The sequence below is a fragment of the Lampris incognitus genome, chromosome 13 (assembly GCF_029633865.1).
Source record: "Lampris incognitus isolate fLamInc1 chromosome 13, fLamInc1.hap2, whole genome shotgun sequence".
In the NCBI taxonomy this organism is placed as follows: domain Eukaryota; kingdom Metazoa; phylum Chordata; class Actinopteri; order Lampriformes; family Lampridae; genus Lampris; species Lampris incognitus.
This window is the reverse complement of record NC_079223.1, coordinates 38,226,269-38,253,166: the sequence shown is the minus strand read 5'-3', so window position 1 is coordinate 38,253,166 and position 26,898 is coordinate 38,226,269. Positions and strand designations below refer to the sequence as shown.

Genomic DNA, 26,898 nt, shown 5'->3' with positions numbered 1-26,898 from the left:
CAAAAATGAAACAGTACTATAATTGCAATATTGGAAGCTATATAGATTTTATAAAAGTTGAAGCAGAAGTTTGGGTTGCACTTTATTTTAGGGGGTTCGGAAATTACCTAGTAATTTCCTAGTAATAAGGTAATTATCACCTAATTTCTTAGAAATAAGGTTGAAACTACCTTGTAATTTGGGTTAGGGTTAGGGTTAGCTTTAAAATTGCCTGTAAAAACTACCACCTTATTACTAGGAAAATACAAGGTAATTTCAATCTTTTTCTAAGAAATTACGTGATAATTACCACCTTCACTAGGAAATTACAAGGTAATTTCTCATCCCCTAAAATAAAGTGTAACCGAAGTTTGCAGTCTGGTTCGCATCATCACATACTATGTTCTTTATTCTAAGTTGTTGAATGGTATTATTTTTGGACTGGGACTCTTCTAACCTAAAAGAAATATGCTGTTCTGTTCACCTTCTTCCAGCCATCGCCTCCTGGACCTTACAAAAGCCCCTTCAGCTTTAGATTGATAGAGCTTATCTAGTTTGTTTTGATATTCATACAGTGTTTCTTTTTCTTTGGAGTACAACTTTTCAGGACATGTAGAGGACAAGGCAGTTATCATGGCAATCACCTTTTCTTCCTCACATCATTTATCCTTAGCAAAATTACGTCAGTATTTCCTAAACATGTTGCCAACTTCACATTTTAGAAGTTTCCATTTACTGGCATATACTCTTTCAGCATAGGCCTCATTCCACAAGATTTGAATTAATTTTTAACCCTGAGTTTAACTGCTTCATGACACAAAACAGAACTATTAAGTTTCCAGTATGAATTCCTTAGAAAATTAGAAGTAGCGTGAAGTAGAGAAATTTGAATTTGGATAGCCTTGTGATCAGTTAATGGGGTGGAAGGAATGTTAACATTTGCACAATCTTTAAAATTGTTCGAAATTAACCAAAAATCTATTCTAGATTGTCTAGACCTTGATTTATTGCACCAAGTAAAAGTTATGTTATAAGGATATTTATTTCTCCAGGCATCTATTAAATCAAATCTTTGCATTAGCATTTTTAAATTTACATTGACACTAGTTTGGGTTCCTGGTGGCCACCTATCGATTGTGTTGTCCAATGTTATGTTAAAATCACCACCTTTAAGTAGATAGGCATTAGGAAATCTGGCCAGCCAATAGACAATTGTTTTTTCCACACTACTAAGTAAAATATTGTTATTTGACATTGTGTTGTATCCATAAATGTTGATTATAATCAAGTTGCTGTTGTGAATGTCAAAAACCTGACGGATATAATGACCATTCTTATCGCAGTCTGTTTGCAATACATCCTCTGTAAAATTATTTTTAAGAATGCAAACCCCAGCAGAACATTGCGAAGCATGTGAGAAAAAAAGCCTCATTCCCCATTGAGACTTCCAAAGATGCACATCATCACTGACAGCATGCATCTCCTGAAAAAAGCGAAAGTCGGTTTTGCATTGTTTAGCAAATAAAAATAAAGCTTTTCACTTCAAATTGTGCCTTAAACCCCTGGCGTTGAGAGAAACTAGAGATAATGACAAACTTGTGTCAAAAAAGATAAACTTGAAAACGTCCACCACACAACTTATACTCTGAAAACTATATGGTGGAATGATAAGAGAACAGATAAGAGAATTCTTAAAGCACAAAAAAATGCAAAAACAGCTAAGGTGTAGTCATCAAACTTGCAATGAACAGAACAAATGTCAAAGGTAACACAAGGCGCAAGTGTGTTAAGTTATGGTTACCATGCTCCTTAACTCAGACAGGAAGAGGAATCTATTTTTTTTTTCAATGAAGGCACGGCCACCTACAAAGTAGGCAGTTTTCCCAGCTTTGTTTCCCAGTTTTCCCGCTTTGTCCACAAGCGGCCATAATTTCATCCTGATCTCTCTGTCGGCCTTGCAGAGATCTTCCGCGAAATGCAGATGACCGTCTCAAAGGTAGGAGGAATTCTTTGCTGCAGCCCACACAGCTGCTCTGTGTACGCAGGAGGAAAACTGCAGGATGACACCTCTGGTGCTATTCGGTTTTCTCACCCCGAAGCGGTGCACAGTATTTATAACATCCGGGAGTCATTCCGCATCCAACGGCAGCAGCACCTGGCAAATATGAAACACTTCTTTCCGTACAACTTTGTCCTCAAACCACTTCACATTACACAAAAGGGAACAGGCGAACAGGGAACTCAAAGCCTATCTGCGAGATGGTTATGCTGTCATAGACGGCTGCCGCATGGCTGGTTAATAAAAGCACATTGTTTCCTTTTCTTGCCACCAACAGAAGGAGGTAATCTCTGTGATTGTTATCTTTTAGTTTTTTGTAGCCAAACCAACACGTCAAAAGGGACTGAAAGGTATGACGTTGTCTGTCTAGCACACAGTAGGCCACATGACTTTTTCTATTCACAGTTGTTTGCTGGTTATAAGCTTTGTTCCTCTCTGACAATGTTGGGTCTTATTAATATCTGACTGTTGGTTGATATTAACTTGTTTCTGGAAGGTTACTGTTTACACTAATCCTGCATTGAGTTGGTGAACGCATTCAAGTTACATGCTGTGTCATTTTCCTTGTTATCGTTAAATGTTAGAGGTTTAAGGAATCGCACAAAGCGCAAGGCACATTTTCTTTTTGCAAAGAGCAGCCAAGAGTTAATTGTTGCTTCCTACAAGAGACACAGCCTATTAATAAGGATGTCAGTTTTTGGAAATCCCAATAGGGCAGTGGCATCATATTTCTATCCCACGGGACTTCTCATTCTGCGGGTGTGGCAATTTTAATTAACGTCTGGATGGCAAGGTTATTGATCATAAGTGTGATACCGAGGGCCACTGGGTAATGGTGATCATTGAATTTAATGATTGTAACTACATTCCGGTGAATTTATATGGTTTTAATTATCAGGCCAAAAATAAGAGATTATTTTCCATTTTAGGTTCCATGATTAATAATTGGCAAAATTTGTACTCAACAGACAAAACTATTGTTGCAGGGGACTTTAATGTAGTCCTAGATGAATGGCAAGACAGAGTTCCCATCCAGTTCAAAACCATTCCTTTAACCCTCTGATATCTGATATTTCCAATTCACTTGATCTTGTTGATATATGGCGTACACTTAATCCAGAGAAAAAAACAATACGATTGGGAGTAACAATACAGGGCGGATGCACTGCTTAAGGTTAGATGTCTGGCTAAAAACAAGCAATTTAATCGAATTGTCCTCTAATTGTGGTAGTTGCCCTGCTCCCCTCCAGTGGCGGCTGGTGCTAAAAAATGTTGGGGGGGGGCGCAATTTACCTTGGCGCAGCACACCTGACAGCTGCTTTAATGTCCACACAGTCACAGAGTTTTTAAGAAGGACAATGTAGCCTATAGATTTTATCAGGGTTCGTAGATGGTGGATGATTGACAGTCAAGACGAGTTGTCATGGTGGGTGTGAACATGATTGACAGCCATGAGAATTGTCCAATCACATTAGATCAAAAAACATTAAAACAATTCCAATTTGCTGCCAATAAAAGTGGATGTGTCTGGGGCACACAGAACTGTGCCCCATGGAAAATCTGAAGAAACCAATTAGACAGCAGCCTCAGGTCACCTGCTCGCCAGAAGTTTGAGGGCTTACATAAGGTATCATTTGGCCGGCGTCTCTCACCCAGGAAGTATATGTATTCAGACTGAAGTCAACCAAATACCATTGGGAACCAATATTTAATGGCTGCTGACAGGCGCTCACAGACTGAAAAAAACACTTTTATTTTATAATTATTTGTATTATGCAACTTAATTATATTTAGTTGGTGCCCTGTAAAGAATGAAAGGCTGACAGAACACTCTCCCACCCTCTCAGATTTGTTCCTCAGATTGAACTGATTTAACACAATAGGACTGCTGTTGAAATATGGAAGGGGAAAAGCTCAGAAGAGCCAAGGGTAGAGTGACAGTGACCACAAGATCAGAAAGAAAGAATGTTGAAAAAAAGAACAAGAACATTTTGTGGAAAAGCTTCAACTTGATATGATCTTTTGGTTTTTAGAGCATGTTTCTCTTGTCATTGAGTTTATCAGGCCCTTGTTTACTGTCAAGATAGCCAGTGTTGCTTCAAGGACACTATTAGATTATTTGTTGCTAAGGATGGAAATGGAAGGGCTTATCTGTTATATGGAGAGGCCTGGTAAATACTTGTGGAAAAAATAAAGACAAAACATTAACAGTTTGCCTCTTTAAAATGAGCTCTCTGTCCACCAAGTTTATCTAATTTCCTTATCATGATTATAAAAATGGTGAGGCTGTTAAAGCTGCATGATGGAATTTTTTTTGATTAATAGTACCTTTTAATTGCTGTTAGCATTGAGAATATCCACTCAAGCCCCAATGAAAATTTAAAAAAAAAACTTTTTACATGGAGTTGCCTATTTATCAATTGCTAAGCACATCCCATGCTGTTCCATTACATCTTCACTGGCATACATGAAGTGATGTATTGTCCATCAAGATGGTGCCACAGATAGCAACCTCAGTGTGTTGGTGCACAATGTTTTGTTGTTGTTTTTTTTTCATAAACTCATTATTTTGCTACAATGCACGGAGCTCTTTCACCAGAGAAGAGCTTATGAACATCAGGGAAACAAATTCTGTGAATTTATTTCCCAGCTTTCTCATCCCATCTATGGAATTACTGGACATTTCAGTCAAAGGCGTGCTCACCTTTGTTCATGCAGAGAAACACTGAAGGAGAGCGAAACGAGCTTGCCAGGAATATTTCTCTCTAATGTGTGACTGCTGTGCAACAAGCTAGATGAACTTCATCTACTGGTGGGGAAGAATAGAGACTTTTTTCATCTTGCGTTTTGTGCTTCACGGAAACTTGGCTGTGTGGATCAATACTGGACTCTGCACTGCAGCTGGCAGGCTTCCAGCTGCCAGCTGTTCAGAACGGATCGCAACACAGACCACAGATGGCAAAATGAAAGGTGGAGGTATTTTTTATATTAACAGTGGCTGGTGTAAAGATGTGACAGTGATTCTGCAGCACTATTCTCCTGTTCTGGAAACTTTTTTCATCAACTGTAAACCCTTCTACCCCCCCCCCCCCGAGTTCACTTCATTCATTCTGGCCAGTGTTTACATTCGACCACAGTCCAATGTGCATGGGGCACAATGTATGCTTGCTGACCAGATACTGTGTGGAGTGGACAAACCCAAACTCCTTTGTTATTATACTTAGCAACTTTAACAAAGAGAATCTCAGCCATGAACTATTTCAATACCATCAGCTTTGCCCCACCATGGAGGAGAACATGTTAGATCACTGTTACACTACAATCAACAGTGCCTATCATGCAGTCTCCCGTGCCGCACTTGGACAATCTGACCATATCATGGTTCACGTGATTCCTGTATACAGGCAGAAATTAAAACTCTAAACCTGTTGTGAGGACATCGAAGAAGTCGGCCAGTGACTCTATGGAGGATTTTCGCATGTGCTTGGACTGTACTGACTGGGATGTTTTCAGGTCTGCCACCAACAGTCTGGATGAGTACATTGAAGCTGTGATGTCTTATCTCAGCTTCTGTGAGGACAGCTGTGTACCATCATGCACCAGGGTTAGTTACAGCAACGACAAACCTTGGTTTACAGCTAAACTCAGACAGCTTAGGTTGGAAAGAGGAAGCATTTAGGAGTGGGGACAAGGTCCGCTTTAAAGAGTCTAAATACATATTTAGCAAGGTGGTAACAGATGCTAAATGACTGTGCTCAGAGACTTCAGCAGCAGTTCTCAGTAAACAACTCAGCCTCTGTCTGAAAGGGCCTCAGACAGATCACCAACAACAACCCAAAAGCCCCCGACACCACAAATGATTTGCATTTGGCCAATGATCTGAATGAGCTCTATTGCCGATTTGAGAGACAATGGACCAATCCTGTCTCCATCCCCCATGACTCCATCCACTAGCTCCTGACCACCAGATCCTCCTTCCACATCTCGGCAGGGGCTTGAGCCTCTCCACAACTCCCAACCTTAGAGGCCCCCTCCTCCTTTACCACAAAGACGACTCTCTCCATCCTGGAGATGGACATTAACAGGCTGTTCAGGAGACAGAACCACCGCAAAGTTGCTGGCCCAGACTCTGTCTCTCCCTCCACCCTGAAGCACTGTGCTGATTAGCTGTCTCTGGTGTTCACAGACATTTTTAACACCTCACTAGAGACATACCATGTACAAAACTGCTTCAAGACCTCTACCATCAACCCCGTCCCCAAAAAAACAAGGACCACAAGACGCAATGACTACAGACCTGTCACCCTGACCTCTGTGATAATAAAGTCTTTTGAGTGCCTTGTTCTGTTAAAACTATCACTGACCCACACCCGGACTCCCTGCAGTTTGCCTACAGAGCCAACAGGTTTGTGGATGATGCAGTAAAAATGGCGCTCCACTTCATCCTCCAGCACCTGAACTCTGCAGGAACCTATGCCAGGATCCTGTTTGTGGATTTCAGCCCTGCCTTCAACACCATCATCCTGGATCTGCTGCAGAACAAGCTCTCCCAGCTTCACGTGCCTGTCTCCACCTGCAGATGGATCACCGACTTGCTATCTGACAGGAAGCAGCACGTGAAACTGGGGAAACACATCTCTGACTGCCACACCATCGGGACCAGTTCTCCTCAAAGCTGTGTCCTTTCCCCTCTACTCTTCTCTCTGTATACAAACAGTTGCACCTCCAGTCACCAGTCAAGCTCCTGAAGTTTGCTGATGACACCACCCTTATTGGGCTCATCTCTGGTGGGGATGAGTTTGCCTTCAGGTGGGAGACTGATCATCTGGTGCCCTGATCCAGCCAAAACAACTTGGAGCTCAATGCTCTAGACAGTTGAGATGGTTGTGGACTTCAGAAAGTACCCAGCCCCACCTGCCCCCATCACCCTGTGTAGCTCCCCAGTAGGCCTTTCTAACAAGCCCACAGACATCACATATCCTGACATTGCCGTCCCCCAACCCCCTGTTATCTTCCCTACTGTGCTCTGTATGTACATACCCTGCATAAAACCTGTACTACCCTGTAAATAACTCTTACTCTGTAAATAACGTCTAAAAGTTCTGATTTAACTTTTTTCGAATACAGCTCCTGCCACCAAGTGCCAGGCATCAGGGGCTGCCATGTGGTCTCATGTTCAACTCTGAACCAGCCTTACTTTTCTTTCATTTTTATTTTATTTTACCTTACATATATATTGTATTATTCTTTTTAACTTTTATCTTTACTATTTACTGTTAAGTTTTCCTTCTTGCACCAACATGCCAAGACAAATTCCTTGTATATTCTTGTACTTGGCAATAACTCTGATTCTGATTTTGCTTATTTATAGACTAGCATCTATGTAATGGGTATTTTATATTTATGCTATTTAAATTGAAGTCGATTACTTTGAATTTTTCTTGTTTTGTTATACACAAATTAAAATATATAATTATCACAGGGTTAGAAGCCATGATCCACAATTGTTTTCTCCCTTCACTCAAGCAACATGAAACAGAATTTTTGGAATCGCAATCAACTAAAACAGTGTGCCATTTCGTCTGCTTCCATCGGGGGGAAATTCCCTAATGCAGCTTTAAATGTATATGTTATATTTCAGTTGATTTATTCATTTATTTTCAGAAATTGGAAATGATTAATAAAATAGACAAAAGGACTCTAGACTTGTGATGGTTGGCAACTAAATCTCATTGTTTTCATGTCATTCATTTTTCATGTCATCCAAAATACCATTTGATTGTGAAAAAGGGGGGAGAAAAAGAGGCTATTTAATTATAATTGGCTTCTTTACATTCCTAAAAAATAAGTAAAACTTTGCCTTTCCACAGTCTTTTATCGACTGTCTTGGAGTTTCATCCAGCAGATTTGTTTTGACAAAAACACGAGTGTGTATTCTTCGGAGGCCATAATGGATAGAATAACCACTACAAATAAACTTGTTCCCATGCAGTACTGTTGTGCACTGAACCAATCTCATTGCCCTGCTGTTTTTGTGTTCATTGTGTCAGCTGATTGTGTTCTGGGAGGTAGGCTACCCCAAGGATGGTTAAAGTCTCACTGCGGTGAAACCTTCTCAGCACCTTACAATGAGATGGCCGAACATCCACAAAGGCTGGCCCATGCTACATTAATTACTATTCTCTAACGGGCAGTGAAACTACTGCACCGGGATTAATTAAGCACGAGACTGAATCAATTACCCTGTCACGAAATTGATTGGGAGCAAACACTGATCTGTCCTCGCAGAGCCAGATGTTCCTTAATGAGAGAAGTTGCTCTCCACAAACATAAAACTCTCAGCAAACTGTAATGAGATACACATCGCACAAATAAGTTCCCTGAATTCTGCACTTGGGAGATCATGTTTCCTGTTGTAAGCATTTGTGTGAGTGAGTGAGTGAGTGAGAGTGAGTGAGCGAGCGAGCGAGTGAGTGACAGAGTGAGAGTTGATTGCCTCTGGTGGGATACTGGTATCATCTTGTCACTGTGAATTTTCTCTCCAGTCATGACACTTCACAGCCTCCTCTTCATCTGCCTGTCAGCTCTCATTCACTTGTCACTGCTCCAGTTCATGCTGCACATAATACTGAATACATGCATGCTGGCACACGCACTCTTTAACTGTAGCCTTCTTATTTAAATCTCTCTGATCCTCTGCCCATGTACACGTGTATACTTTCAGATGTCTTGTCATCAGCTGCCCATTAAAGTGATTTGTTAATGTCCGCACAATTAAGTATTAACCAAACATCTTAAAAGAATCAACGATACATTTGCACAAATGTGCATAAAGACATACATATATATGTACGCAGACACACGCCCACATGAATGCAACTGGCAAATCAGCTCATTGCCAAATAAACTCCATTTCCTGGGTTTCTGTAGCCTGTAACCTTCCGGTTAATATAAGGGTGTTGCTGTATTTGAAACAGCATAGTATACTGAACTAATTTCAGTAGCAGTGTGCTATTCTGCAGTGGGTCATAGAGTTGCATCATGGAAATGAGTCCCCGCACTGCCCAGCCAAGGGAGGCCTGGTTATTTAGCATCTCATTTACATTTAGTAAGGAAATTGATTAATTAATCATGTGGCTATTTAGCATCTCATTGTGGTAGGGTTCATGCTCCCTGCTCTGGGCCCATTTCCCAAAATGTTCACATCACACATTTAGTGAGGATGCTGCACCTTATATGGAGAGCCCTTTGGTGATATATTGTGTATAAGTCTGTGATCATGTTGTTTGTTGTTAGTGCTGTTGTTGGTATTGTAACTGTCTGTCTGATGATTGCTGTATGGCACACTATGAATGTCTATATGTGTGTGTGTGTGTGTATATATATATATATATATATATATATATATATATATATATATATATATATATATATATATATATATATATACACACACACATATATATATATATATACACTACCGTTCAAAAGTTTGGGATCACATTGAAATGTCCATATTTTTGAAGGAAAAGCACTGTACTTTTCAATGAAGATAACTTTAAACTAGTCTTAACTTTAAAGAAATACACTCTATACATTGCTAATGTGGTAAATGACTATTCTAGCTGCAAATGTCTGGTTTTTGGTGCAATATCTACATAGGTGTATAGAGGCCCATTTCAAGCAACTATCACTCCAGTGTTCTAATGGTACAATGTGTTTGCTCATTGGCTCAGAAGACTAATTGATGATTAGAAAACCCTTGTGCAATCATGTTCACACATCTGAAAACAGTTTAGCTCGTTACAGAAGCTACAAAACTGACCTTCCTTTGAGCAGATTGAGTTTCTGGAGCATCACATTTGTGGGGTCAATTAAACGCTCAAAATGGCCAGAAAAAGAGAACTTTCATCTGAAACTCGACAGTCTATTCTTGTTCTTAGAAATGAAGGCTATTCCATGCGAGAAATTGCTAAGAAATGGAAGATTTCCTACACCGGTGTGTACTACTCCCTTCAGAGGACAGCACAAACAGGCTCTAACCAGAGTAGAAAAAGAAGTGGGAGGCCGCGTTGCACAACTGAGCAAGAAGATAAGTACATTAGAGTCTCTAGTTTGAAAAACAGACGCCTCACAGGTCCCCAACTGGCATCTTCATTAAATAGTACCCGCAAAACACCAGTGTCAACATCTACAGTGAAGAGGCGGCTGCGGGATTCTGGGCTTCAGGGCAGAGTGGCAAAGAAAAAGCCATATCTGAGACTGACCAATAAAAGAAAAAGATTAAGATGGGCAAAAGAACACAGACATTGGACAGAGGAAGACTGGAAAAAAGTGTTGTGGACGGATGAATCCAAGTTTGAGGTGTTTGGATCACAAAGAAGAACGTTTGTGAGACGCAGAACAAATGAAAAGATGCTGGAAGAATGCCTGACGCCATCTGTTAAGCATGGTGGAGGTAATTTGATGGTCTGGGGTTGCTTTGGTGCTGGTAAGGTGGGAGATTTGTACAGGGTAAAAGGGATTCTGAATAAGGAAGGCTATCACTCCATTTTGCAACGCCATGCCATACCCAGTGGACAGCGCTTGATTGGAGCCAATTTCATCCTACAACAGGACAATGACCCTAAACACACCTCCAAATTGTGCAAGAACTATTTAGAGCAGAAGCAGGCAGCTGGTATTCTATCGGTAATGGAGTGGCCAGCGCAGTCACCAGATCTGAACCCCATTGAGCTGTTGTGGGAGCAGCTTGACCGTATGGTACGCAAGAAGTGCCCATCCAACCAATCCAACTTGTGGGAGCTGCTTCTGGAAGCGTGGGGTGCAATTTCTCCAGATTACCTCAACAAATTAACAGCTAGAATGCCAAAGGTCTGCAATGCTGTAATTGCTGCAAATGGAGGATTCTTTGACGAAAGCAAAGTTTGATGTAAAAAAAATCTTATTTCAAATACAAATCATTATTTCTAACCTTGTCAATGTCTTGACTCTATTTTCTATTCATTTCACAACATATGGTGGTGAATAAGTGTGACTTTTCATGGAAAACAAAAAATTGTTTGGGTGATCCCAAACTTTTGAACGGTAGTGTATATATATAAAATCAGGGCTGGACCTGAATATTCCGCTATCCGTATATTCATTTGTTGGGTAGGTATTTAGTTTTCAATTTTGGTGGGGTTTTTTGTTGCTTTTATTTGTTTTTGTTTTTTTACGCTAAATGTAGGCTATCGATAAAGGTGAACTGCAAAAATAAATTTTGTTGGCACATTCTTGTAGTTTAATTATACTTTTTAATTGCAGTTTTTTTTTTTTTGGTGGTTTTTTGGAGGGCTGTAGACTACCACATGCCGCCTCCGATACATGTGGAGTCGCCAGCCGCTACTTTTCACCTGACAGGAGTTTCGCCAGGGGGATGTAGCGTGTGGGAGGATCACGTTATCCCCCCCCCCCCGAACAGGCGCCCCGACTGACCAGAGGAGGCGCTAGTGCAGCGACTAGGACACATACCCACATTCGGCTTCCCACCCATAGACGCGGCCAATTGTGTCTGTAGGGACGCCCGACCAAGCCGGAGGTAAAACGGGGATTTGAACTGGTGATCCCTGTGTTGGTAGGCAACAGAATAGTCCCCTACGCTACCTGGATGCCCTAACTGCGCTGTTAAAATATGTAAATATACTATACCATCTCAGCTTGGGCGCCACAGCAGTGACATCACACTTCAGTTCACCTTGGCTGTTAAAGGGAAGACAAAATGCTGAAGACCTCAGCTATGCTGCTGTTGCTATAATTGCCCTACCATGGTGTATTTATTACAGTTCGTTCATTTATTTTTCGTTCTTTACTGTGTCGGTCTTCACTACTCGGTGGACAAGATATCCAGAATCTTTTCCACTACAGACCCTGGCTGTCTGAGGTGCAGCCATAGTCCAGCCTCAGTAGGGCACATGTTCTGGGCATGCCCCTCTCTCAACAGTTACTAGGGACATTATTTAATGTATTCTCACATATCTGTTTTTGTTTTTTTTTTTTACACGGTGATGCTGGTCGCATGGCTTGGGTCCTGGGCTGTTCCGGGGGCGTCTGGACACTGCTTGGCATCCTCATCATATTCTTCATAAATTTTATAATTCCATTATAATTCTGTTATACTCTTTCAATCGTGTATTGTGTAAATTGTGTAAACACAACATCCATTGCACGTTGTCCATCTTGGGAGAGAGATCCCTCCTCTGTTGTGCTCCCTGAGATTTATTCCTATTTTTTCTCCCTGTTAAAGGTTTTTTTAGGGAGTTGTTCCTTATCCGATGCGAGGGTCTAAGGACAGGACATTGTGTTGCTGTGAAGCCCCTTGAGGCAAATTTGGAATTTGGAATATTGGGCTATACAAATAAACTTGACTGTAAACAGACCATAACCCCTGGTTTTCACACAGCCATCTTTGGTGTACCACCCCCAAATGCTGCTTCATTGCTAGCTCGCAGATTTATTCTTAACCCTAATAACACTCCATCATTTTTGCAGTGGTTAAGGAAGGTGCTGTCCTTTCTACCTTTAGAAAAGCGCCAATATTAAATATATGTAAAACCCACGAAAACTTTCCTTTGACCTGGAGTCCTTTCATGGACTTTATTGAAGGTTTTCCCTTTCATTGAACGTAATACTTTTTACCTGGTTGTAACTACATATTTACGTCTTCAGAAACATAGTTATCATGTGGAATTGGAATAAAAAGTCCCTAATCTGTAGGCCCTGTGATGGTCTGGTGGCCTGTCCAGGGTGTCTCCCTGCCTGCCGCCCAATGACTGCTAGGACAGGCTCCAGCATCCCCGTGACCCTGAGAGCAGGATAAGCGGTTTGGATAATGGATGGATGGATGGATGGATGGATGGATGGATGGATGGATGGATACTGTGTCGGTAATTGGTAAAAATAATAATAATTGTATTTCTGAGTGATTTGTGGTTTTGCAGGCGAAAGGCATGGGTGCAAGTCCATGAATACAGGGATAGCATCCAGCGCTTTACCTGTGCCCCCGTCCATAGGGTTAGTGGTTGTGTCAGGAAGGGCATCCAATGTAAAATTTTTCCACATCATTATGTGGATTGACATGGCCATACTGGATCGGTCGAGGCTCCATATGGGAACGGTCGAGACCTGGGTTACAACGGCCGCCATTGGTGCTGTGCCCCCACAGGGTACCAATGGATACTGTAAAATCTGCTGTGGTGACTCCTGAGAGCCAAAAGAAGAAGTGATTTGTGATTTCTTTGTCAGAAACATTTCAGAGTATTACACTGTTAAGCCTATACTGTTGAAACGATCTCATTAAAAGTGTTGTTATAACAGAAATATGCTTGTTTTATATCTTTGTTTGACTCTTGTTGGGTTCAGGTTGTAAAACATTATAGACTTAGGCTAACAGCTGACAGAATTTGGAATGAGTTGGTCTGCCCACTGCTCCTAGTGTATAGGAAGAGTTCAATGCAGAGGAGAAATGTTGTCTCTATGTATGCTAGTACTGAGAAATTACAATAAAGAAATTATAAATAAATATATAAATATCAAATTTGTCGTAGCTAGTATGTGGTTTCTGCGCTTCTGTTTCGCAGCGCTTTGTTGGGCGTTGTCTCGGCTTCTGAGCCTATTATGAGCATTTATGTATGTCTATAATTTATCCATGATGAGAAAAATTGTCACAAGCTGTTATGTCACAAAAAGTGCATAGATAATAATAATAATATATCAATCTTATATAGCGCTTTTCTAACACTCAAAGTCACTTTACAATAAACGGCGGTGAAACAAGACAACAAGTAAATGTAACACAGACACACAGGGGTGGATGGGAAAGGGGGGCTATGCGATGGAGAAGCGGCAGCCACACACAACAGCAGTACTCTCCCACTTAAACAGATACAAAAGGGCTAGAAAAACAAAAACAACAGCACTGTGGATGTTGATTTTGTGTAGGGGTTTATGCCCGTAGCCTATTCCTCTCCTGAGGTATCCACTAGGCAGTGGCACTATTTAACCCATAGCTGGGGGCTGGTTCATGGGCATCAAGGAATATCCACACACCGGTGGGCCTGCGTACCGCACGTCTAGGGGCCAGACCTCCTCCGAGTCCCTTGTAGTTCAGCCAGGGTCCAAGGTGTACCCAGTTACCATGTGTCGCCACGAGGAGGCGCTACATAGGGCTTGCTGTTGGAGAGGCTATGTACTGGCAGGGAGAGACTTACGTGCTCGGCTCTCCTGTTCGCATTTCTGCTAGCCAGCGGTGAAGGTTGAGAGTGAGACTTGACAGACACAGAACACTACACCAACACACTAGACGCTTCACAACAGCCCCACTTCTTACACAAGAATGTCAGACACACAGATAGAAAGGACCTCGTTCAACCAAATCCCTCAGGATTATAAACATGCATGTAACACACCAAACCTGTGGGAAAATGTTTTTCATTAACAGATAACAATACAAACAACAATACTGTTGAATAACAGAGTCCTTAATGATTGATGTCTTTAATTAAACCGAGACACGTGTTGCAGCGCTATGCCATCCATCTCAGCCAAGAACAGAGAAATCTACCTGCTATCTAGCTATCTGGCTATCTATTTATCTATCTATCTGTCTTTTTTTTCTTTATGCGCTTTTTCAGTGTTTCAGGCTTTTTCAAATTCCAAGCCTACTTTTTGTCTTTCTGTTTTGAATTCAGTAACGTGTGTTTGTTTCACAGGGGGATTGAATGGATGAGTCTTACCAGCTTTCTGTCTTTTGCCACCTCTGCTCCAAACAACATGGGGTTGGTGCGGAATGAACTGCAGCATGTTGATCTGCCCACTGGTGAGATCCACACACACACACACACACACACTCACACACTCTATGTGTCGTAATACGTGCCTGCGAACTAACGTCAAACACGTAACCAACATCTGCTTAACACTTCTAAGATCTGACCAAACCTCTGAACACACACCAACAATCTACATCGACTCACAATGGAGACACAGGTGTTACACACATGCAACATGGGTGTCTTGCTGGTGGTGGTGGTTTCATATATTTGTGGCGTTCACGCGTATTGAGAAGGCGCGTGCTCGTAATGTATGCTACACCTGATATACGCCACACCTGCCTGTACGTGTAATCTCATATGCACACATATGCCACATCAACACACTACACCTAACAGTTTGTTAGATAACTAGACGTGTGCAAAGGTACACGTTGTAAGTGGAGCGCATATTACATTTGGCACGCTGCAGCAAACGCCTACATGCCAACACGCCTAATCTAGCCATGCATATAGGTACGTGTTTTATGTGGAGCGTATGTTACATTTAGTGCACTGCAATGAATATTTATACACTTTTACATTAGCTCAGTGAATTAGTCAGCTGCCTTTGAATCACGAGGTCGCTGTTTCTAATCTCGTCCGTGCCTTTTTCCAATGGATACGTCGAACGGCCTTGATCAGACTAGCCATGGCTGGACTGGCATCCACCATGTTATTATCATCCTCTTTCATCCAAGTCTTTTAGCTATATGATAAGCTGTGGCTCTGTGCTGTGTTCTTTAGCTGGCCGTTTTTTTTTTTATCAATCTATTTTGAGTTTTTCACGCGTACACAGTGTACAGACATACGAAATAGATAACAAAATAGATAAATTAACCAAAATAAAACAAGAAAACAAATAACACCAACAAAAAACACCAGTTCACAGAGTAATTTGCATGTGCAAAGAAATACCCATTTTCAGGAAATAAGAGGCATAGTTAAACGTTCCACATAAGAAATAAAAGGCTGCCAAACCACATCAAATTTCATGGTGGATCCCTGCAGTGTCTACTACTACTACTACTACTATTACTACTACTTTCGGCTGCTCCTGTTAGGGGTCGCCACAGCAGATCATCCGTTTCCATTTCTTCTTGTCTTCTGCGTCTTCCTCTGTCACACTAGCCACCTGCATGTCCTCTGTCACCCCATCCATAAACCTCCTCTTTGGCCTTCCTCTTTTCCTCATCCCTGGCAGCTCCATATTCAGCGTCCTTCTCCCAATATACCCAGCATCTCTCCTCCACACATGTCCAAGCCATCTCAATCTTGCCTCTTTTGCTTTGTCTCCAAACTGTCCAACTTGAGCGGTCCCTGTTATATAATCGTTCCTAATCTTGTCCTTCTTTGTCACTCCCAATGAAAATCTTATCCCTGCAGTGTATATCTGAGAAAATGCATGACCTCACAAATCCACCTGCGAAAGGAAGGGGGGGGGGTCACTATTCCAATTCAAAATAATGAGACACCTTGCCAAAAAGGCTGAGTAGGCCATGCTGTTTAAGTGTGTTTCTGTCAGGGTAAGAGCCTCTGATGGTACACTGAAAAGTCAAAGAGAAGGGCATGGTTCAATTGCCTGACATGTGATCTCTGAATAAATTGTGAATATAGAGGACCAGAATGCAGTTAGGTTGAGACATGACCAATATGTGTGATAAAGGCTGGCATCTGTCACAGGTAGAACCAACCCCAGGGACATTTTTTCAAAACTTGACCTTGAAGACAGTGTACAATCTTAAATTGAATAAGGCCATACCTTGCACAAATAGATGAAGAGTGAATACTTTTAAGTATTTTAGACCACTGATCATCTAATTTGTAATTTTCCAAATAATTTTCCCAGTTTTCCTTTATCACTGCAAGTGACAAGTCTTCAATAACAAATATAGCTGTGTAATAACCTCTGGTTTGGTTTCTAGGATTAATTTGAGAAGTTTTTGATGGCAAAAAGGAACTTGAAGTAAACTGACTTCGTATGAAGTGTCTAACTTGTAAGTAATGGAAGAAATTATGTACTGGTAGAGCAAACTCATGTTTAAATTGATCAAATGACATAAAAATGTCTTCTTTATACAACAGCCTAATGCTCAAAACTCCCTTTTTGAACCACTGATCAAATGCATTATCCATGAGGGAAGCTGGGAACAGATGGTTAGCTGCAATTGGGGCATAAGTAGACATGGAGACTAATACATAGTTTTTTCTAAATTGAGACCACATTTTCCAAGTGTAGAACCACAGGGTTCTGATAAGCCTGGGGTGTGTGCAAAGGAATTGATGAACACAAAAGGGCAGAAAGTGAAATATGAGTGCCAGAACGAGATCCAATTTGTAACCAAGCAGGAATGTCAGAAGTGGATGTATCGCGCAACCTATACAATAAACTTTTGATATTTGCTGCCCAGTGATATATTTGAAAGTTCAGTAAAGCCATTCCACCATGCAGCTTTGGCCTTTGTAAAAGTAATTTCTTGATCTGAGCTGTTTTATTATTCAAAAAAAAAATGAAATGAAATAAGCTTGTCAAGCTTTTTTTTAAAAATTTTTTTAAAAAAGGCCCCTGAGGGGGAGTATGGAGTGTACTGAAATAAGTGTAGGAACTTTTGAAGAATGTTCATTTTAATTGTCTTAATTCCCCCAGATAACGATAAGGGCATAGTGGACCAGCAAATAAGATTCTGCCGGGTTGGCACGTAGCAGTTGAGGGTGAGATTTTGCAACAGATATACCAAGATAACTCAATTAATTGTTATTTTAAATGGTAGAGCGTGAAAAAAAATTTGGATGGCAGCAGTGGTAATCGGTAAGAGCTCACTTTTATCAAGGTTGAGTTTATAGCCCGAGGATCTACTGTATTCTTTAACACTAGAATGACCGGGATTTCACTCCAACCTAAAACGCCCATAGGCGATCAATTGACGGCTAGTTTTTAAACTCTATATTCTGTCAAGATAAATACCCAATTAAGATATCAATGCATTGCATATTTTAATATTTCTTTTAGGAAATGACTCACACCAAATTAACATTTTAACAACTATAATACTATTTTTAAACAATTTAAACTTCAGAGAGATATGGTCAAACTTGAATAGCAAAATTGAAAAAGTGAAAGTATTACCTGAAAAACAAAATGGAAAACACATATTGCTAAAAAACAAACATAACAAGGCCTATAAAATGTGAAATGTAAAAAAAGAACTGAAAATAAATATTGAAACAATCCCAAACAACGACCGGAACTTAAAAACTACTAGAAGGACCGTGGGGGTCAAAATGACCGCCACAGTTTTAAAACTCTATATTCTGTCAAGATAAATACCCAATTGATAGTATGTCTTTTAAGAAACGACTGACACCAAAATTAACATTTTAACAACTTTAATACTATTCTTCAAACAATTTAAAATGGCCACTGTCCAATGCCTGTAAATACTGCAATGCATCGGTGGTAGTCATGGTGTGTCTGAAACGCCGTCTGTAACCAGGCATGTTGGCAATAATCAAAAATCAAGTTTAGACTATTACTCTGCAATGGAGAACGCTAGTTTTTTGGGGGGGGGGGGTTTCTAGGACGGAGCAATGAACTTCGCGAAGGAAATGATGTGACCAACACACGTCATAAATAGTGACATGAAGCGCACAATCACATGCAATTTACGTGCTGTCATTTTGACCGGTCTTGGTCATTTTAGGTAGATCTTATCATAACTTTTTTTGTGCAATTGATCTAAAACTCATTTTAATGCAAATTTATACAATTTTAGGAGCAGTCATGAAGCGGCAGGTCTGTCTATTTTTTCACAAAGTTATTAAACTTTGAAAATCCAAAATGGTCATAATAGCCGTCTTGGCTGTTCTAGTGTTAAGATTGTTGAGGATATGCAGAGTGGATGAGAGAGGATTAGCTACAGAGAGAAGGATATCATCTTCATATGAGCTTTTGTTTTCCTGGGTTGCTCTAAAAATCCCCTTTATATCTGTACCTAAAAATCCCCTTAATATCTACAGTGCCGAATTGAGATTGCCAGGAGCTCCATAGCTAACGTAAAAAGCAATGGGGATAGTGAGCACCCCTACTTTATCCAACACTGGAGAGGAAAGTCTGATGAGTGTATATCATTTGTTCTGAGGCCAAAGGTGAGGGGTGTATATGTATATATATACACATACACACACACATATACATATACACACATATATATATATATGTGTGTGTATATATATATATATGTGTGTGTGTGTGTGTGTGTGTGTGTGTGTGTGTGTGTGTGTGTGTGTGTATATGTATGTATATGTATGTATATATATATAGTTTTTTTCCCGAAACCGTCAATGGTGTTGTGAGTGCTCAACTAATAAGGAGTGGAATATCAACACGGATAAATGTATTAAAAAAAAAAATTCCTGTATCCGTGTTGATATGTATATATATATACTAGAAGAACCCCGCTACAGTGTAGCAGTTTGGTTATCCACCCGTCTAAATCTCCCTCCTCTTCATCCTGCCAGCTAACCACCTTCCCCCTGCCCCTAAACCCCCCCCACTCCAACTCCCTCCCCCCCAAATGCTCAGAAACATCTGAAATGCCAAGAAAAGTGGTTTTTAGCCATTTTTAGAAAATGCATATTTTGCATAATTATGCATAGTTATTGTAATTATATTTTAATTTTCTGCTATTTTTCTGGTCCTCTCTGGAACAATACCTACCACCTCCAAAAAAAATTAGGATCATAAGTGCATTTTTGCAAAAATGCATATATTTTGCATAATGCCAAAACATTTCTAAGTCCCAGAAATTTTTTTTATATAGGTGAAAAAAATCAAAGATGCTCAGAATCGTCTGAAATGCCGAGAAAAGTGGTTTTTAGCCATTTTTAGAAAAAGGCATATTTTGCATAATTATGCATAATTTTAATTTTCTGGGATTTTTCCCTTACTCTCTGAGACAATACCTACCACCTCCAAAAAGAATTAGGATCATAAGTGCTTTAGTTTTCGGTCCCGCTATCTACACTAACTAATTAACACACACACACACACACACACACACACATTACGAAAATATATGAGTAGATATATATATTTATATACACACACACATATATATACACACACACACATATATATAAAACCGTCTGACCCAGGAAATAAAAGTACCACAGAAGCCGTACCGCTGGAGAACATAAAAAAGGTAGCCCATTCTATATGATCAAAGGCCTTCTCAGCATCCAAGGACAGAAGTACCTCTGGATGCTGTGATGAAGGTGAACTGTAAAGTATGTTAAATACGCACCTGACATTAAAAGAAAAAACTATTTCTAGTTTTAATAAAGCCTGTTTGGTCTGAGGAAATAATAGTGGGCAAAATAGACTCAAGGCGGAGAGCCAGCACTTTAGCCAGTATCTTAACGTCGACGTTAAGGAGACTTATCAGACGGTAGGAGGAGCAGTTGAGAGGTTCCTTTCTTTTTTCAAAAGTAGGGATATTGACGCGTGACAGAGGGTTGGAGGGAGGTTTGATGAGTCTAAGTTATCATCAGCTTTATGCAAGGGACTCAATTTTGGGGAACATTTTTTATGAAATTTTGTAGGAAAACCATCTGGATGTGGACACTTGCCACTTTGCATACATGTAATAGCATTTTTGTTATTTCATCTAAGGTAATAGGGTTATCTAGGGATTCTCTGGTCTTCATTCACAGTAGAAATTTCTAGACTTTTAAAAAATGTATCCGTTAGATCCAGATCAGTTGGATGTTCAGATGCATATCGATTCGATTAAAATTCATGGAACTGTTTATTAATATCCAAAGGGTTCATTAGAAGACCTGTCTCTGAGTTAATTTGGATAATGACATGAGTAGCAAATGTATGTCTCAGACTAAGTGCAAATGCTCTACTTTGCTTCCCTCACTGTTCATAAGATATGTGTTTAGCCTTAAGAGCACATTCTTTTTGCCCAGGTGAAAGCATGTTGAACTCTGCCTGACGCATCATCCTTTCTTTATCCAGCTCTGGGGTCAGGGTAGTAGCATAAACTCTGTCTGCATCGGAGATGAGCTTTGATAGTTTTATTTGTCTGGCTATCCATGATTTATGGACAGAGGCATTATAGGAGATAATCTGACTGCTCAGATAGGCCTTAAGGGTCTTCCAGAGTAGAGACGGGGAGGTTTCACTATTTGAGTTAGTTTCCAAAAATAATTCTATATGTGTATTAATGAACATAACAAAAGACTCATCAGACAAGAGGAGTGGGTTAAGCCTCCAGTGTTATCTATTGGGCCTACAGTTAGGAAAGACCAATTCCAGTGTTACAGAAAGTAAGGTTTTGTCCAAAAATATAATCTATGCATGAAAAAGTATGGTGGACGGGTGAAAAAAAATGAATATTCTCTCTTAGTCGGGTACAGGAATCCCCCATGTGTCATACATTGCACATGACTAGAAAACTGTATGCACTCAGATGTGTTTGATTTAGTAGTCGTTCTATTAGAAGATTTATCCAATAAAGGGTTAATCACACAGTTAAAATCCCCAGATAAGGTCAGCTGGTGGGTGTCTAAGTGTGGAAGAGATGACAAAAATTTGTTCATGAATTGAAAGTCATCCCAGTCTGGGGCACAAACAGACAAGTATCACAGGTGTATTATGGAGCCTTCCAACAACAATAACAAAGCATCCATTAGGATCTGAAATGGTTTCCGATGCTGCAAATTGTACTGACTTGTGACTCAAAATCACTGCCCCCCTGGCCTTACTCTGAAAGCATGAATAAAATACCTGTCCACCTGGGCATCTCAGCAAGGAAGGCTATATCTGTTTTTTTATTTTTTACTTTTTGTTGAGTTTCTTTAAGGAATGTAAATACAAATTAAAAGGTACAAAAGAGCAAAAGAAAAGAAAAAAACAAACAAGAACTAAAACAGCAATGACTTAAAAGCACAGCATCATCTCTGCAGCATTTGTGACATTAATGATTCTAAAGTCCGTTGGCACATCGTCAGTCCTTGAAGGGGTCAGCAAGTGACCCATTCTACAGCTCAAACCTGGAAGCCAAAGAAATGTCCCTGTGGCACAACCAAAGCAAAAATTAGAGTTATGTTAGGACTAGAGCAAATGCTCATTAAGATATCTTTGGTAAACACGATCTGTCAAAGATGCTTTTTTTTTCAACTTTATAGTCAGCATACCTAAATGAATAATCTTGGTACAAACAGCTAAACATCCAGAATGACTTTCATATTTTGGTGTTTTGCTTTGGGATAACAATGAATCCACGACACACCTTAATCAGGCTGGTCTGACAGATTAGGTCAAAATCAAATCAAATCAGTTTTATTTGTATAACCCAATATCACAAATTACAAATTTGCCTCAGTGGGCTTAACAGCAACACAACATCCTGTCCTTAGACCCTCTCATCGGATAAGGAGCAACTCCCTAAAAAAAAAAAAAAAAAACCTTTAGCAGGGAGAAAAAATAGGAAGAAACCTCTTCCTATAGATAAATGTGAATATTCTTTACTAGGTTCATTTAGGAAAGCATTTTGGGAATGTCTTTGGTTTACATGCTGGTGCTTTTATATTTATAAAAAAAAAAGATATAAGGCTATATGTGTTTTCAAATGCATAATAAAGTGGGCAAGTAACCTGGTCCATTTAATGAAAGCCACTTTATTCGACATTGTATTTTTACGAATTGTATTTTTACATGACTTTGTTCTCTGCATTTAACCCATCCTAATGTATAGGAGTAGTGGGCAGCTGCAGCACCCGGCGACGATCTCCAGTTCTTGTTTCCATTGCCTTGATCAGGGACACAGACAGGCGTATTAGTCCAACATGCATGTCTTTTTTAATAGGATGATTTAGTCCCTTTACATTCCAATTAGTAAAGTTAGTTGACAGCATGCTGCCGCTCAAGGGCATCCATGAGTCAGCCATAATTGTCTAAATAATTTTTTTATTAGGCAGGCTTAAAATTATATCTATCAAGCGCATCATTAAGGGGACTCTGTAACTCTGGCTATCACAACATAAAAAGAAAATGCAAATACAAGTGGATGGAGCAAAAAAAATAAAACAGAGAAAATGAAAATGCAACATTCAGCAAGAAAAAGATACTTACCCTTCACCCTGCAGCACTCCCCCAAATGAAGTGCATAAACCCCAGGAAGCCCAACTTCACTAGCTTGGGTCTCTAGCTAAAACTTTACCATCCCATAGCGCAGCAGGCAACAATAGTAAAAAGATGAATAAGAGTGCAAAATACCATGCGCTATAAAAGTAGCATGGTAGTATGGTAAACTTGGGCACTGTAATGATTTTTTTTCTCCTTTTCCTCCTCTCTGTGAATAACACAGTAGACTGTCAAACATCGCAGTACAACTTACCCTGTGGCATGTAAATAGCAAGGTAGTGCAAGAAGATTAGGCACTATCATGATAAATGTAATAGAGAAGGAGAGAGGTAAAAAAAAAATTTAAACAACTTTTTGATACTGAATAAGACTGTGCAACATATTGTATATTGGTAGGCCAGATAGAAAACTAGTGCTAAGAATTATATGCAAGCCTTATAATCAAGCAAAAGAAAAAAAGGGGGGGGGACCACTCTTGGCCCATAAGGACATATAGTTAGAAAGTAGCCTGCAACATACAAGTGTTTGGCTCCCCCTGCTGGATACCGCTACACACAGACTACACTTGTGAAAATAGTCTCCAAATTCTGAACAGTTGTGAAACGGCAGGCAAGCAGCAGTCATTTTTCGTCTATTTAGATGTCAAATCCAGATGAATTTTCAATAAGATTAAACTGGCTTCATCACAGTTTATTAGATATGAGACACATGCTAGGGCATTGCCCTAACGTGTTGGAGAGTTTAGATTAGGCTATTGCCTATTAGATTAGGCTATAGTTGGAGAGTTTAGATTAGGCTATTACCTTGGCTTGAATAGCCATTACCTGATTAGGCTCACAGTGGTGCCAAAATGTTCTCCTGTACATACAACTTGGCCAGCTCAGGATCCTTAAAGGATTTTGCCTCACTTCCAAATATGATCTAGAGTTTAGCTGAAAAGCAGAGGTCGAATTTGATGTCTGTGATGTCTTTCAGCAGCTGCTTCACATCTCTAAAGGCAGCTAATTTGTTGGCTACCTCTGGTGCGAAATCAGGGAAGATGTACACACGTTTTCCTTTGTAGGAAAGCCACTTCTTCTGACTCAAAAGGCTGAGGATGCAATCCTTGATGTCTCCATGATGCACTTGGATTATAAATGGCCTGGGCCTCTGTCCTTTTTGGGGTTTTGGTACGAGTGAGTGATGTCTGCAGTCTAAGCGCGGAGTGTCCTCGAGGTCCAATATCTCCATCAGCACAGTCGTGCAGCACTGCCACGGGTTGCGTCCTTCTTGCCTTCCTCAATTCGATTTAGGCAGATTTTCTGGCGATGTCTACGGCCCTCCAAGTCCAAGCATTTTTTCCTTCAAACTACACACCTCTGACTGCATGCGTTCTCCATTCTGCACCAGAATGCTCTAGGTCATCAATACGCTTGGTATTTTGCGAGCTAGCAGACTGCAGAGAGCTAACGGTAGTGTGTAGTTCTTGACTGAGAGAGGCTATGTTAGTATCCATCTTTGCACTCAACATTTCAAATTTTCTCCACAGAAATCGGAAAGTGCATTAATTTTGTTAGGTGCCTCTTTGCTAGCAATAGCCACGATGCTAGCTTGGCCACTCCTTAGGTTAACAAGAATAGCCATTATTAAAGGATGGGTTACCTTGCGTAAGTGTTCTCCTTTCGCCTAAATTGTTCACCGAAGTGCTATTATAAGTTGATGTTTCACCGAAGTTGACACAATGTTGGTGTATCACCTGGTAGTTGGTTATGTTTAGTAGTGTCAAATTATAATTATATTGTTGCTGTTGTTGATAGCAGATTAACCAGATTACTGGCATAGCTATGTTGCCAAACAGGGTACAGAATTAAATACATTGTAAGTAGACCATAATTAATGATGTTAATACTCATGTAATGAACGAATGTGTTCATTTGTTATTCTTCTTACCATTTTATTTATTGTAATCATTCAGTTTGTTTTTGATTAATTGTTATTGTGATTTATAGTCTTTAACTGGATATTAGAATAACACCAGCCAAATAAAGCCACTGAGAAACAGTCATCTCATTTTCTCTGTCATTTATTCTTTCATTCATTCTTTTTATTTTATTAGGTGAGAGCCCCTACAAGTTTAAAATGGCAAAGTAAAATATGATGACGTGTCAATTAGGAGATGTCGTTAGAACCAAGTGGGTCTTTGTTGCAGCATATTAAACAATCCAATATATTGCAAAACACAAAATATTTACAGGGCAAAAACTAAACTAAAACTAAACTTTATGTATGCGCAATAATCCAGGTAAGGAAATCACAGAAACATATAACATATTTCTGTAACATATGAAATGAAAACAGTGGAGGTGGCACTGATGCTCAGCATCCGAGGTGCAACATTCAGGCCTCCCTAAGCAGTTGGGCAGAGCCTATTCCAAGCTTTTTAAATTCAGTGTAATTTTTATTCAAGGGGAGGCGGTGCACTAATGAGCATGTGTTGGCCTCATCTGAATGTAGAAATTCCAGCACTGGCTGGATCCGAAATCCTATTGCTGGATTCGCTCTAGGCCAGTGGCGAATATTAGGACTTGTTCCAGGGTAATCGGATGGGCAACTCCACCTGTACATAATTAAACAAAGAAAAAGCAAATTATATAGCAATATACCTTACAAAAAAGTATGCATCATAGCCAGGGGTTGGTTGTATAAAATAGAGGATCTAAACATATGTATTAAAAGCTAAATTAGCAATTGTACTCATTCCCCTCATTGGTTTGGTTACTGATTGTGCTAGTGAATAGTGATCCTCTGGTTGCCACATGGGTGGCACAGTGATTAGCGTAGTTGCCTCACAGCAAGAAGGTCCAGGGTTTGATTCCCAGTCAGCCAGCCAGCCAGCGTCCTTTCTGTGTGGACTTTGCATGTCCTCCCTGTGTCTGCGTGGGTTTCCGCCGGGAGCTCTGGTTTCCTCCCACAGTCCAAAGACATGGAAGTCAGGTGAATTTGAGATACTAAATTGCCCCTATTTATGAATGTGTCTGCCCTGCAATGGACTGGTGACCTGTCCAGGATGTTTCCCTGCCTTCCGCCCAATCAGCGTTGGCATAGGCTCCAGCACCCCATGAACCCAAGTACGATAAGCGGCTTGGGAAATTAATGAATGGTTGCTGTTGATGATGCTGGAAAATCTTCAGTTTTAGTGATGTTAGATTTGTGAGATTAAAGTGCTGTATTTGACACTGTTGATCATTCTGTTTTATTGGAATGTCTCAAGCACTGGGTTGGCATCTCTGGTTCAGTTTTAAAGTGGTTTTATTCATACTTACAAGATAGCTCTTTTAGGGTAGCCATTGGCGAATCCCAGTCATCCTCTTTAAAGGTGACCTGCATGTACCCCAGGGGTCTATCCTTGGACCACTCTTGTTCTCTCTCCACATGTTACACCTGGAGCATGTCATCTGCAGGCATGTGAGCTTCCTTTCCTATGCAGATGACACTCAATTGTACCTCTGTTTTAATCCTAATGATTTTAATCAAATTAATACACTCCATGACACATGCATGACCTCAAATGCTGAATGGCCCAGAACTTCCTGCTGCTGATAAGACAGAGATACTTATTATTGACCCTGACACAGTTTATGCTAATACTTCAAAATATCTGGGCTCTTTGTCTCAAAATATAGCCCAACATTGCAAAAATATTGGTGTCATTTTTAATGACCAGCTGAGCTTGAGCTTGAACAAACATGTTTTTGCAGCTCAGGAGATACTCCCAAGATCAGTTCAATTTTATCCTGTAGAAATTTAGAGACATGCTTTTATTTGCTCTCGTTTGGATTATTGTAACTCTCTCTACACATACACTACCGTTCAAAAGTTTG

At 40.2% G+C, this 26,898-nt stretch overlaps 1 protein-coding gene across 1 annotated transcript in view; it reads left to right on the top strand.

Moving 5' to 3' along the window:
- The window catches only part of wdr11 (WD repeat domain 11), a 114,696-nt gene that overhangs the window by 51,294 nt on the left and 36,504 nt on the right, over positions 1-26,898 (top strand). The window contains exon 12 of the mRNA XM_056291656.1: positions 14,788-14,894. Coding sequence (XP_056147631.1) covers positions 14,788-14,894 — 107 coding nt within the window. The remainder of the gene's footprint in view (positions 1-14,787; positions 14,895-26,898) is intronic.